Raw genomic sequence first — 15,517 nt, 5'->3', positions numbered from 1 at the left:
ATGTTGTGATAATGACAACAAGACTCATTAGAATCGCTGAAATTTGGTCATGCTCGAAAGTTTCATGAGGCAGAGAGATTAATCAGAACAAAGGCTTAGCTCAGTTTTAATGTCTGCCTTAGAAATGCACTCCATCTTTTTGAGAAAGCTGGCTGTTCTCAGATATAAGGAACCTGATGAGGAGGGTCAGGTGGCTTGGAAAACAGAGCTGCCACAGACAGGAAGTCAATGGACAATCTCAGCTCTATCTATTCTTTCACTTATTTTCCTCTTAAACCTCTCCAGGGATTTGCGGCAGTCTTAAGAGGTTAGTCTTCCAGCTCAACCAAGAATCACTCCTCTCAATTCAAAAGGTGAGATGACAAAGTGCACCTATTTATAATTCCTGAGAGGAGAGAAGGGAAGGTGTAACATACAATCAGAGGAAAATGGATTGGACTTCAGACAGTTCGCAGTTGTCCCTGTGGCCCCACTGATACAATGAAGCCAATCCCCCAAACGGAATTCTTCAGCAGACACTGCAAATTCCTTTGACTCCAGTCCACTGGGCAACAGTCTCAGTCAAAAGAGGATTGTTTCATATTGACTCACTAACCGCGTCAGCTCAGGGTACTTCTCTTTCTGCTCCATTCAAAGCCCAGTTACCTCTGACAGGAATCCAACCTTGTACACAACCGAATCTAACCGTTAGCATTATGCTAGACATGAAAAAATCAGGGAGTATTAACCAAGTAAGGCTGCTCCGCCTACTATGAGTCAGCACACATTCCTGGATGAACATAGGGATGATAAGTACTTAACATTGCACTTAGTGTCAGGCAGCGTTCTAAGAGCTTCACATATATTAACTCGGTTTACTCCTCACCACAATCCTCCTAAGGCAGGTGCTACTGTTATTACCATTTTACAAATGAGAAAATTGAGGCCCTGAGGGGTTAAGAAACTTGTTCAAGGTCACATACTGTTAACTCTCAAAGTCAAGTCAAACCCAGGCAACCTGGCACCACAGTCCCTGTTCTCAGCCACTACAGTCGACTGCCTCATACCAGGTACATGTTTCTGAGCTTCAAAATTTTGTATTAACAAGGATGAATTTCAAAAACAGGAAATTGCGTGAAAGAATAAGATCCAGAGAGATGCACACAGTTCAAGACCATTTATATACATTTTATAAACACCCAAACAATATTATATATGACATGTATTAAGAAAATAAACACATGGACCATAGTGACACCTGTCAACATCATTATACAGTGGGGCCTGGACTTATGAGTTTAATTTATTCCGTGACGGAGCTCGTAACTCAAATTACTCGTATGTCAAATCATAAAGTGAACAAGTGAGACACGTGATGCTGGGCTGATGTTGTGACGTTCACTGTGACGTTCACTGTGCCAACTAGCGGTGGGGTATCTGCCGCTGGCTCGTAACCCGAATTTTAGTTCGCAACTCAAAGCAAAAAATCGGCCGAGAGACGGCTCGAAAAACTCGTTAGTCAGGACACTCATAAGTCAAGGCCCCACTGTAGTTGTTACACCTGAGGAGGAAGGACTCTGGAATGCAGCTGGGGACAGTCCCAAGTGATTTTAATTTTTTAAGTTGGACTTTATTTTAAATATCTGAAATTCGTATGGAATAAAGTTAATTTGTTCATTCTGAGTCTTAAGTATGTTAGTGTTTGTTATATTAATATCTGGTCATTTCTCCACATTATCCTTAAAAACAAACTATATATATACATATATATAATCTTCTATCCTTTATAGAGCCTTCCAAATTCCAATGCCACGAACACCCATTTACAGCTGAGGTAATGAAATCCATAATATTGCATTTTGAAAAACCATAATAATTATCCATCCAGGGCTAGTTAGCCTAATGATAATGCCAACTAAAATATCCAGCTGAGTGTGATGAACTAGAACTTGAACTGAGCACCTGCAATCACAGAAGCCACAGTAGTTACCAGAGAAGGTAACCTAAAAACAAAAACATCGGGGAGAATTTATTGCTACTCCAAACATAGCAGTCCATTCTAGAATAATGACAATGCTGACCACAAATGACACATACAAACACCATTAATACCTTCAGTGCGACTTTTTGTGCTGACATATTACTGCCCTTATCAAATGATGAGTTCTTTTAGAATCAAGTTCATGCAGACCTGTTGCTTGGCACATGGTGTGTCTCAGTAAATGCTAGTTGAATCAATGTATAAATGAAATGATATTCTATAATGTCTCTGCTTTTCCAAACTAAAAAAAAAAAAAAAAATGCAACTCTTCAAGCAATAGTTTAGCCAGTGAGGCTGAATCTTACCATCATTTAACTAAATAGATAGCCTTTTTTTGAGGGGGGTAGTAATTTTGCTCATAGGCTAGAAATCAGAATTCTCCCTTGTCAAAGAATCTCTTTTGTTTTCAGAGGAACTACCCTGTAGAGCCTTTCTAATCATACAAAAATAAGTCCATTTCCTATTCTCTGTTGCTGTTAAAAAAAAAAAAAAAAAAACACCATTAAAGCAGATGCTTCCATCTGAGGTGTTAAGTATTTGGGTTAGTAATTTAAATTGGATATATTTTGAGCAAAACCAAGTTCATGCAGATTTTAAACAGTTTCCCCACACTTAGGCTGCCCCATTTGAAAATTTGTGTTTATTCTTAGAGGACCTGTGCCATTTGTTCTAGGAGTTTGTGAGAAAAGATCATGCCAAGAACAGCATGCCAGAATAAATGCCCTTTGCAATCTACTTTGACTGAGAGATGGTGGAAAGGTGCAGTGCTACCTAGGCTGTATACTTAGTATTCCTCATATGGTATTATTCCAAATGAAATAACCCCAATGTTTAGAAATGTACTGCTAGATACCACGATTGCTTTTTCTGGACCAAGACTGGCCAGACCATATTTTGTGCTAAGAGTGATTGTTTCTCCTAAGCAATATGGATGCTCCATTCTATGTCATCCTGCAATAAGAAAAGCAATGACCCTCACTGTCTCTCTGGAACTGGAAGGAACAGTTCCTAATTGCTGGGGGAAGAGAATTTCCATTGTTCAGAGATAGGCTAGGGGTTGAAGAGAGATGTCCAAAGACAGATATTACCTATCACTGCTCCTAGGAAGAATCTACATACTCTAGGAGCAGTTATAGATAACATCAGTCTGTGGATTTCCATTCTCCACACGGTTGTGCACCTCTGATGCCTGAAGACCCACCATCTGGTTTCCTGTAAGGGTAAAAGAGGAAAGAGGCAAAACCCTTGCATTTCAGTGGCTCAGAGTAAAGGAAATTGGTAGTGAGGTCACCCGGAGAGACCGGTGGAATGTGTAAACATTCTTCAGTGTTTTCTAGGAATTACTTGGTAGGGGAAACACTGCAAAGGAATAGAAAATCAGCAATCTACTGAATGAGCCTGTCTGCAGAACTTGAAAACAGAAGTAACTTTACTTGTTGGTTCTGATGAGATGAAGAACTTTTCTGTTACACTGATTCTAGAACATTAAAATTTAACGTGACTTTTGGTTGCCTCCTGTCTTGATCTTCTAAATAATCTACCAACACAGGAGAAAGGTGAAACCTGAGCATCCTGGACTATTAAAAATAAAATTAGCCCTGGCTGGTAGCTCAGTTGATTGGAGCTTGATCCAATACACCAAAAGGTGGCAGGTTTGATTCCTGGTCAGGGCACCTAGGTTGTAGATTTGACCTCCGGCTGGGGCGCTTACAGGAGGCAGCAGATCACTGTTTCTCTGTCTCTCTCTCCTCTGTCTCTCTCTCCTCTCTCTCTCCCTCCCTCCTCTCTCCCTAGAAATCAATAGAAACATATCCTTGGATGAGGATTTTGTAAAAAGAATAAAATTAGTGTTACTATGCCTAATTCCAAAAACTCAGTTATCAAAAATCACTTACAGTATCACCCAAATTTCCTGTTACAGTCAACTGACCCCCATACCACTTTACATTTGTTTTGATCAATGATATAAAACACACAATTTTTCTTAACACTGTGGAAAATATGGTGATTATCAGATACAAGGTAACAAAGATGATTTTCCAGAAATGAAATTGGCTATAGACTCCTCTTGCTTCTTACCAGAGGAAGGCTTGTCTTAATAAGGAGAAGCTAAACATACAGATCAAAATTTTAAATATATCCTAACATTGAGTAAGGTGCACATTTTTTCCCTTAAGTTGAGAGAAAGAATAAGATCGGATAAATCCTACACTAACAGCATGCCTTTAATATTTTATGACACCAGGGGGGATGAAAAGCAAGAAAAGGAAGAGCAGAAAACACCAAGTACTGACCACACACTCGGATTTCATAGGCCAAGAACCTCACAGACAGAAATGCATTTAATCTTCCAAACAACCCTAACACTAAACACTATCATTAAGTCCCATTTTGCATATGAGATGCAAGACCAAGGAGCCAGGAAACACAGTCACTAAGAGCCAGGAAAGTATTATATGGTTGTTAGAGGTTTAAGTTACTAAAGAACATATCAACATGCTTAAAAACAGTTATGCCTCTGAAAACTATATTCTGTAGGAGTAACTTTTTACTCCCACTTTCTATGCTTACTTCTTGGTCCACAGTGGACTTCTTGGTCCACTCCCTTCCAAAGAAGAGGAAAAATTTCTCTGATTGGTGAGATCATGAAGAAAAATGGGGCACATGAAGTTTAGTCTGTTGTGAATTCGTTCTCTCTCTCTCTCTCTCTCTCTCTCTCTCTCTCAATATGGAAATAGATACTCATATTGAAATTTTTAGAAAATATTTCTGTAAAATGACATATGTGTTAGTATTTTTTAAAATACAAATGGTCCACAATTTTCCACCCAATTACAACTAAAGTCAATATGGCTAAAAATTAGAAACAGCACAAAAAAGCACACAGCTAGAAAGGGAAATCCTCCCTCCTCACTGCCCCAGATGCTTTGCTCGCCAACCACCCACTATGAACAGTTTCTTGTAATTCCTTCTGGAAAAAATATTTTCCAAATATTTCAATATGAGTATATATTTCCATATTTAAGTTGTTTACATTCATAGGGAAGAGACAAACAAAACGTATACTTTTCAAGTGATAACGTTTGTTTAAAAATTTCACCCACAAAGAACAGAAGGGATTACACTGGGGTTATGGTTTTATAAGTGATTTTCTTGTTCTACAATCCTACAGAGATTTTATATTTTCAAAGGTTCTTCCTGTGAGTAGAAAGCTGTAATAATCTGATATGTATTAGCAGTTTCTTATTATAAAATGAGCATATTTTCATGAACATTCAAATGTAGACATTTGTAAAGTAAAAATCAAGCTTTCCCTCCTTCTCTAAAGGTAACTACCCCCCCCCACACACACACACACAAACACACACACATGTATATAGACATTTGAGATAGAGATCATGTAAATGTCAAGTTCTGAGGAGAAAATGCATAAATGTACATAGGAATACAAACCTTCACCTAGAAAAGCTTTAGTTTCCTAATCCTATATCCTAAATATAATAAAGTGTAGTATGCAAATTGTCCCTCAGCCGGAAGTTTGTCAGGGAGTTCGGCCAGGGAGTGAGGCTAACCAGGGGAAGGGAGGGAGGCCTTGGCCAGAAGCCAGCAACTGCTAGAGACCCTACCAGTGTATGCATTTTGTGCACTGGGCCTCTAGTGTAACTATAAAGAGGAATGCTATCCTGCCTGTCTCACAGTGAAGTCTAGAAGCCAAAAGGCCAAAAAAAAAAGGGGGGGGGGATTAAGAGCCTCCATTTTCCATATGTGGCAGTTTCAGAAAATGCAACTCCAATTTTTCATTCTATTTCTCACCATTTTCAGATCATCCCCTGAACACAGGACCATTAACAGGCTGGTACAGAGCATTATTGCCTAGAATTCCTTGTCTCAATTAATCTTCTCCTCCAAGTAGCTGGAACATTCATAGTCTCTGGTCACTGCTTACTTACGGAGTGCTAAAATGGGTTCGAGGGAGGAGGTTACCACTATCATTTTGATACAGGCTTCATGAAGTCTAACTATGCTATCTACCCACAAGTTCTTCAATGCCAAGGTCAGACACTGAGCCAACATGGCGATCCCCTGCTTCTCAAGTTCCTCCAAGTGAAGCCAATAATTAGTGCTGTAGAGAATGATACAGCCAGCAACAACCCCTCTCCCCTCAAAAAAAAAAAGGAGATTGATTTTGTGCCACTAAGTTTTATTTAAAGACCATGCAATCGAATCCCAGCTGGCTTCATTGAAGCAACAACGTGGGCAATCAGTGACACCAACTGCAATGCTATCATTTCTATAAACAGTAACGAGTGGAGGGGGTAGGAAGGTACTAGAAGCTTATGTATAAACAAGAAAGATCATTTCAGCAAGAGAGATTGTCTTGGCAGACTCTCAGTGTCCTTCTGATTGGCACCCTACGAAATGCAAAGGCCCTCCAACATTTAATAGCATTGAAAGAAATGCTTTCAAACACAGGGAGATTAACATAGCATTGTGCAATGAAAACAACATGTCACAAAGGTAGCAATTTCATACACTAAGTTGTACAGAGAAACATTTCACTGTTTTAAGATATTTCATAGAAATTGAGGGAACAGATGTATAAGTACTCCCTGGCTGTCCCTTTCTAATACTGATACCAGAGAATAGAACTTGCCCCTTTCTTAGAAGCTGATGAATCATATCTGGCTGTTGAATGAATAAACTTGTGTTGAAGTAAGTGCAAAGGTATAGCATAAATAACTAGGCAGGAGACCTGAATCAGAATAAGGCTAGGTAGGCTTGAATTGAGTGATAGGGAACTTACCTTTGTAAAAAAAAAAATTATACCAGCATCTTATTTTAATTCAAATACATTCTTCCAGTAAAATATTCGGAGATACTATTCCTTGCATTAGAGCCCCGTTCTGACCTAACTCAGTCTACCTTTTTGAACTCTTAAATGCTTTCAAACACTGGGAGATTAACATAAATCTTAGGCAGAATTAATTTTTCCTTCCTTGGGGTGATTCTTACAGTAGGAAATTGGCCCAGGGAAGAGGTTGTTAAACTTGAGACAAACAGAGGTTCCCAAGTATTTCTCTTTGGGCATGTATCATATCCTGCCTAGTATTACACTTCTTCCAAGTACATATATATTTCCCTGCTGGTCTGCAGCACCTAAAATAGAACTCAGCATGCAATCCCTCCTCAAGCAGTGTTTGCTGAGCCCACTGGCATGGCTCAATGGTTGAGCGTCCACCTATGAATCAGGAGATCATGGTTTGATTCCCGATCAGGGCACATGCCAGGGTTGCAGGTTCGATCCCCAGTGGGGGCATGCAGTAGACAGCCGATTGAGGATTCTCTCTCATCACTGATGTTTCAATCTCCCTTACCCTTCCTCTCTGATACAGACACACACACACACACACACACACACACACACACACTCTAGAGGCCTGGTGCACAAAATTTGTGCATGGGGCAGGGGGGTGTTCCTCAGCCCGTCCTGCACCCTCTTCAATCTGGGACCCCTTGTGGGGTGTCTGATACTGGCAGTCGGACATCCCTCTCACAATATGGGCCTGCTGGCTCTTAACTGCTCGCCTGCCTGCCTACCTGATTGCCCCTAACCACTTCTGCCTGCCAGCCTGAACGGGTCGTTCAACCCCCAAAGGGGTTGCGACCCACAGGTTGAGAACCACTGCCCTAACTGTTCTCCTGCCAAACTGATTGATGCCTAACTGCTCCCCTGCTGGCCAATCACCCCCAACTGCCCTCCCCTGCCAGCGCAATCACCCCCAACTGCCCTTCTTTGCCGGCCTGATTGCCCCCAACTTCCCTCCCCTGCAGGCCTGGTTGGCCCCAACTGCCCTCCCCTGCTAGCCTGATTGCCCCCAACTGCCCTCTCCTGCTGGCCTGTTCACCTCCAACTGTCCTCCCCTGCCGGCCTGATTGCTCCCAACTACCCTCCCCTGTCAGCCATCTTGTGGTGGCTATCTTGTGGCAGCCATATTGTGATGACGTTGCACGTGATGCCACCTAGGCTTTTATTATATAGGATTAAGAAGTGTTATCTGGACTGAAAAAATGGCAATGCCTGAAAACAGAAACATGTTTAATTTTCTATATTCAGATGGAAAAGGGGAGAAAGAAAGAAGGGGTGCCAACTGTGGAAGGCTAGTTGGCATGACACAAATATCTTATGTTTCTGAAAAAGTCTCACCTCCCTCTTCTCTTTTGCTATACTTAACCCAGAGCCAGGCAAATTGATTGATGGTCTATGACTCAGATGAGAGCATTCAGCCCAACCCCATCGCTGTAAAGTACCTGATTTTCTTCTCTGCACGTGGTTCTTAGTTTATAAGCTGGGAGAAGCAAAACTATAGTAGTGACCAGAGCTGTCACATTGTCGCTATCCTATATAATAAAGAGGTATTATGCAAATTGACCACCACACCCTTGCAAAAGATGGCCACCGGGGGTTCCCAGATTGGACAGGGTGCAGGCTGGGCTGAGGGACACCCTTCCCCTCCACCAGTGCACAAATTTCGTGCACCGGGCCTCTAGTTTCATAATAAATGGTCAGGAGCAACTGAGTCTTTAAGGGCCTTGCAATGAAAGTACAACTTTGAAAGAATAATCTCAGAAACATCAGTGGAGCTTCATTATATCTTTGGGGGGAAGATAAATATCATTTAAGAAACAATGTACCCACTAGGCTCAGGAAACACACTAACTACAAGGGTGATTGATGACAAAGCCTCATACTTTGGTAAGGTAAATTAATAATCCTAAGGTTATGAAAGAAAACCAATACATCTATTTGTTATATACCAAAGATGATATCATGGAGAAATTGGAGTATGTGATTGTAAAGACCTTTAAACATCGCCCAATAATCTTGCATTTAATTTTATTATTTTAAACTCTCTGGCCTGACTATGTCAATCGGGGTAGGTCAGATGATGATTGAACTCAAAAATCTAAGTTACTTAAAAAAGAAGTATTCACTTCTCATTTATGCGAAATGCTCAACATGGTTCACATAGTGGGGCTCTGTTTATTACAGACACTCAGGAATATAGGCTGATGGAGCAACCATTCCTTGGAACATCATCAGAAGGAAAGCCTGAGGTGAACTGTGCTCTAACTCGATGAAAGCTTCCACATGGAAGTGAGGCCTGGCACTTCTGGTCACATGACATGGGCTAATAGTGCAAGTCAGATGATCATATCCTAATACGCTCAAGAAAACAATCCAAAAGACTGGGTGAAAAATTGTAATGATTATTACATTTGCATACAGTAGGCACTTAGCAAATGGCTTGTTTATTAAGTACTTTAAGACAAATGAACTAACAAGAAGCACTAAGTTCTGCTTTTTGACATTAATTAACATTAAAAAGCTCATGTAGCCAAAACCAGTTTGGCTCAGTGGATAGAGCGTCGGCCTGTGGACTGAAAGGTCCCGGGTTCGATTCCGGTCAAGGGCATGTACCTGGGTTGTGGGCACATCCCCAGTAGCAGATGTGCAGGAGGCAGCTGATCGATGTTTCTCTCTCATCGATGTTTCCAACTCTCTATCTGTCTCCCTTCCTCTCTGTAAAAAATCAATAAAATATATTTTAAAAAAAAAAAAAGCTCATGTAAAACAACAACAAAAAATCCCTTTGGAAATGAAAGCCATAGGAAAGTTATGGATATGTGGTATATTACATAACTCGTATCATTGTAGCCATTGAAGCATCATTGAAATAGTGAAAAAAAAATTTTGAAACATATTTTATTGATTTTTTTACAGAGAGGAAGAGAGAGGGACAGAGAGTTAGACACATCAATAAGAGAAACATCAATCAGCTGCCTCCTCCACACCCCCTACTGGGGATGTGCCCACAACCAAGGTACATGCCACTGACCAGAATCAAACCTGGGACCTTTCAGTCCGCAGGCCGACGCTCTATCCACTGAGCCAAACCGGTTAGGGTGAAATAGTGAAAAATTTTAAGCTCAGGACATAAAAAAGCTCAAAAAGTGATTCTACAACAAAGATAATTGCCATGAATAAATCATTTATCCTTTAATCAAGCTTTCCAAGATTGGATAACTGAAGGCAGTTACACAATGAAGTGACCCATATTTCAAAATTAAAACAGTGTGAGCACCTGAGTACATGGCTTCAGGAGGTGGATTTTGTCATTTATTTCTTTATTTGGTGGATTTCTGAAGATTGAATTTGAATTTAAAATATCTTCAATTTATAAATACATTATTGTCATTTGTCTCAATTTTGGAGGGCACCTGTTACCCACATCTCCGAAGAAAAAAAAAGAGATTAAATGACTATATGAATCCTTAGGAGCAAAGGTAGTGTGGTGCTGAAAACAATTGTATAATTGTGTCTTTATAGAGAATCCCTCCCTGGGAAATAAGCATAAAGCAATAACCACTTTACAAACAAACATTCTTTCTTAGATCACTTCACAGCCTATATCCGTTAGATATACAACCAGCTGATGCAACCCGTAAGTGGGCAGTTTCAATTCAGATGCCAGTATTATACTTTAAGGTATGGTTGTAACTGGTTTTTTTTAGTTATGTGTTTTTCAGCGGGTTGATAAATTACTTTTGCCCGGAGTGTTTCAATCCCACACCAAGGCTATTTAATGTGACTGTATAGTTCAATCTCTAGACATTTGATAATTCCCCAAGCTACCAGGTTGAGTAGCCCCTAATTGACCGAATATTGTAGAATAATTATGACTGTACACAGAAGGAAGAGAGCCAGTTGGCTGATTTTTTGAAATAGCTTAAGGTGGTAAGATGAGCACAGTGCTCCCCCTGTCCAGTTGTGTCCACTTGTACACACACTCACACACACACATTACTATTGTAGGGACCTAGTATCTAAAGCACTGTCCTCCTCTAGTATTAGGTGGAGACCTAACACAGCTTTCCCAAGAGCCTGGCTGCTAGGACAGGAACCCCTCTTTTATACCTTAGTGATGCACAGAAGTGAGGAGAACCACCCTCCTTTGATACAATGCGTCTGCTTTCCTACCAACTAGATATTGAGAGGAATGCAGGCAGTAAGCTGCTGTTTTAATCCCTACTCTCCTGTGAGCTTATGTTCATTGCAAAGGTCCTATCTATAGAGAAAAATGAAGCTGCTTTACTCTCCCTTTGAACTAAAAACTTAGTATTGTATCAGGTTAATAGAAGTGCCATATACTATGAGTAGAATTGTGTAGAATTTTAAACTTATCTGTCTTTTAATGGATATTACATAACCCATGAACGCAGCAATAGTGTGGGGAAGGCCTGAGGTGGGGGGGAAGCAGGGGGGAGAAGGAGTCAATGGGGGAAAAAGGGGACATCTGTAATACTTTCAACAACAAAGATAAATTTAAAAAATAGAAAAAGAGAATCATAAGACACTGAGACATAGTCTTAAACAATCCACTTAACCTTGTCTAAGATCGTCTTCTTTGATAGCTCATGCTAGCTCCATCCTCCTGAAGTACAAAACATTTCTAAACTAATATAAGGAGATAAATTAGACAAAATATTAATAATTGAAAATGCAGAGAAAAGACAAGAGAAATAAAATATTTTAATTACACTAAGAAGCTCAAATGTTAGTAATAATTATTTTGTATTTTAACTCTATTTGTTTAATAATGGCTAAATAAAATATTGAAATGTTTACAATTCCAAAAATTCAGCAATCCATTAATAGAAGCTCTTTGCCCTCACTGGTTTAGCTCAGTGGATAGAACATTGGCCCATGTACTGAAGGGTCCTGGGTTCGATTCTGGTCAAGGGCTCGTACCTGGTACATTGGTTGTAGGCTTGATCCCTGGCCTAGTCTGGTGGCTTGCTGGAGGCAACCAATCGATGTGTCTCTCTCACATCAATGTTTCTCTCTCTCTCTGACTCCCGACTCCTTCCACTCTCTCGAAAAATTAAGGGAAAAATATCCTTGGGTGAGGATTAACACACACAAAAATAGAATCTCTTAGTCTCTTATAAAAATTATGTCACTGTTCTCCAGTGGTTCTCACTTCCCTCAACTCTAAAGTAATGGGGAAGAAATAGCTGGCATAAAAATTTCTACACCATGCTGACACAGTTCAAAATACTGATATTATTGTATGGCTCTTTAGGAAAGTTTGAAAAATTGAAATAGTGAATTCCAGCTCTATTCTCATAAACTGCTCCATGGAAATGTAGCTGATGTCTTTACCTCAATTTGCATGTGCACACTGGGCATAATGCAGAATTGCTGTAATGTCATGCTAATGGCATAAGTCACATGAAATAAATTTTAAAATGGAACACAATAATATCTAAAATATACAGGACATGTATATGATAAGCTCAAAGTTCTCAGAACAATGCCTGACATATTGTGAAAGCTCAATAAAGCTTTAGATATTATTAAGTCATTCAATTTTTACAACAACCTATGAGGTACGTACCATTACCTTAGTAATTTATGCTCTGAATGAGGAATAGCAGGAACATATAAAAGTTATATAAGATCATAAACTAAGAAAAGCCAGCAAAGGCAATGTAGTTCCCAGAAACAATCTATAATCTGCGTATTACCTCTGTCTGTGGGAAGGGTGTAAATGAGTCTTGATCTTCACTACTGTGACTACACCATTTTAAAAGAATTCCCCTGGATTGATAGTTCCCCCGTATAACCAATTACTCCACTAAGTAAAAATGCATGTATAAATAAAGTGCAACAATTTCCATAGGATCACATGTTAAATCTAAGATTAAATAAGATAGAAACCAGGCTAGAGCTATCATTATTTCCACTTTTTTAAAATATAATAATACTAAATTCAAAACTCTTAGTGAGTTTTGTGATTGTTGACACTATTACAGATGTCCCCCATCCCTGCCCTCCCCCTACCAGCCCCTCACCTCCCACCACACATAGATCTTGAAAGAGACTTTTTAATGGCTCCCTACAATCTTAAGGCAGACATGTCTCTTGAGAGTAAAACCCACACTCAGGATTAAAAACATGCTCACAAAAGTGTGCATGCTGCCTCTGGCCATCGTCACACCATAGTCAGTGTTCATTGGCTATGCATATATGTTCTTTGTCCTATCTTTTCAACTTCCTTCATCCAGTCCCTCACCAACTCCCTCCCCTCTGACCTCTGTCAGTCTGTTCCATGTATCCATGCCTCTGGTTCTATTTTGTTCATCAGTTTATTTTGTTCATTAGATTCCACACATAAGTGAGATCACAGGGTATTGGTGTTTCTCTGACTGGCTTATTTCACTTAGCATAATAATCTCCAACTCCATCTATGCTGTCCCAAAAGGTAAGATTTCCATTTTTATGACCCAACCACCCCCAGCACATGCCCCACCCCCGTCTGTGTCCATGGGTTATGCTCAGATGCAGCTACAAGTCCTTTGGTTGATCTCCAACCCCCCTCCCTCTGAGGTTGGATGGTCTGTTTGATGCTTCTCTGTCTCTGGATCTATTTTTGTTCATCAGTTTATGCTGATCATTATATCCCACATATGAGTGAGCTCACGTGATATTTATCTGTCTCTGACTGGCTTATTTCCCTCAGCATAATAATCTCCAGGTCCAGCCATGCTGTTGCAAAAGACTGCTTTATAACTAGGTCTTCTGTATTAGTCTCATGATCTTGCAACAACCTATGGTGCCAAATGATATGTTATCAATTTTGTTTGGATCTGTTACTATTTGGGAAACTGACTTTACAAGTAAATTGAATATGTTACCTATTTTTAAATGAGGACATACCCTGTCTAAAAGAGGTAACATATCCAATTTACTTGTAAAGTCATTTTTTGAAATAGTAACAGATCCAAACAGAAATGATAACATATGTGATTGGGTAGCCTATGTAGGAAACACATTAAGTTACAATCCATTCACATTTCATTTAATGTAGAAAAGGAAAATTGAAATATTAAAATACATCTCTATTGGACTCCTGAAATATGTATTTTCAAAACACAAAACTTCAACATCGATCATGTTAGTTTAGAGTGTAGTGGCTTGAAATCAATTGTAAACATAGGTGCAAAAAAAGGTTACATAATTTTCTGAATTGAATAAAAGTAAAAACATGAGATCTCATGGCTGATTTCATTTCACAAGTGTATATTCTCATATCGCACATATAGGTAAATTATCTAATTAGTTCTTTTAAAATGGCTTTATTTTGTATTTAGAGTGATAAGTAACCAGAAAGTCCAAGTTTTATAAAGGATGAATGAAATCTATACATATTCTAATCTTTCCAAATACAGTCTTCATAGCTCTAGATCAGAGTGAAAATAGGTAAGTAACCAAATGAGTCAGATTCACCAGAATAATATAGGAATGAAGTTTTAAACATGACACCTATTATAACATTGTTAAATTTTTGAACATTAAAGCTTTTTGCAATTCATTTATTTTAAAACCTTTGGTTTAAAAAGAGACACTTGTTTAGACAGAGGAAAGGGGTGTACTTTTCCTCTGCCTCACGCCCAACCACCCCCACCCCCCATTTTGTAAGAGAAAATCCAAGACACAAAAAGTGGATTAGTACTTGCAAAATTACTAGACATAATCATTTTAAACGGAATTTACACCCTGAAAGAAAGAGATGGACAATGGAAAATGTGACACAGCGAGCCATCCCCAAGGCTTTCACACAAAAGAATTTCACGTATTTGGTTTTAGTTTGATTGTTTTTATTTATTTTTCTCACTATTGGTGGTCATTTAAAGGGCCTGCTTTTCTTTCTTTCCCTCCCTGTGCCTTCCCTGTGGGAGAAGGAGTGGGGGGACTGGTCGGTTAAGCCTCAAATTGGAACTCTCCTGTTTCCGCAAGGAGCACAGAACCTGCTTGATCTCGGGCAAACCGCACTCCCCGGAGATGGCCAGAAGTCTACTTCTCAGACAAAACCAGAAAAAGAAAAGACACCTGCCTCGCCAGCCACCTGTTCAAAGTCCCCTCTCCGCCCAGCGCACCCGCAACTTCTCGGAGGAGGCAGAGCAACTCCAAGTCGCAAGTCACAAGGAGAGAGCCGCGAGGCGGTGGAAAGCAGGTCACCTAACGCACCCCTCACAGAGACCGAGGTTCCAGGGCGGGCGCTAGGTGACAGCTGAAGCATTCTATAAAGCGCTGATGACTTCAGGGCTTAAAAAAAAAAAAAGAAAGAAAGAAAGAAAGACAACTCGCGGAAGGGCCATCATCGGGCCCCAGCAAGGAAACGCCTTCCTTCCTCCACCACCACCGACCCCGCGGAATAGAGGCGCGGAGGGGAAAGGAGAGGGGCCGGGGGAGGGAGGGGGTGTTCACGGGCCAAGGAAAGAACACGGGCTCACCGCTTAGGCTGTTGCTGGTCCTCAGGCTCCTTCCACAGAGACACTGCAGCATATGCACTCCTTTCCTCAAAGAAAGCTCAAGAATCTTCATGGAGAAGCGCGCGTGTGGGGTGCGGCCACTCCCCGCCCACCTGCGCT

General features: G+C 40.2%; 1 protein-coding gene across 2 annotated transcripts in view; it reads right to left on the bottom strand.

The window, feature by feature from the left end:
* The window catches only part of FGF12 (fibroblast growth factor 12), a 514,802-nt gene that overhangs the window by 338,724 nt on the left and 160,561 nt on the right, over positions 1–15,517 (bottom strand). Inside the window, exon 1 of one of the 2 annotated variants that reach the window (XM_006762003.2) lies at positions 15,380–15,506. The exons of the other annotated variant lie outside the window; for it this stretch is intronic. Coding sequence (XP_006762066.1) covers positions 15,380–15,470 — 91 coding nt within the window. The 5' untranslated portion in view covers positions 15,471–15,506. Of the gene's footprint in view, positions 1–15,379; positions 15,507–15,517 lie in introns of those variants that run through there. 2 annotated transcript variants of the gene reach the window in all.

This window comes from Myotis davidii, unplaced genomic scaffold (assembly GCF_000327345.1).
Source record: "Myotis davidii unplaced genomic scaffold, ASM32734v1 scaffold557, whole genome shotgun sequence".
Classification (NCBI taxonomy): Eukaryota; Metazoa; Chordata; class Mammalia; order Chiroptera; family Vespertilionidae; genus Myotis; species Myotis davidii.
Note: the sequence above shows the minus strand (reverse complement) of the source record. Positions and strands in the feature narration are given on the sequence as shown.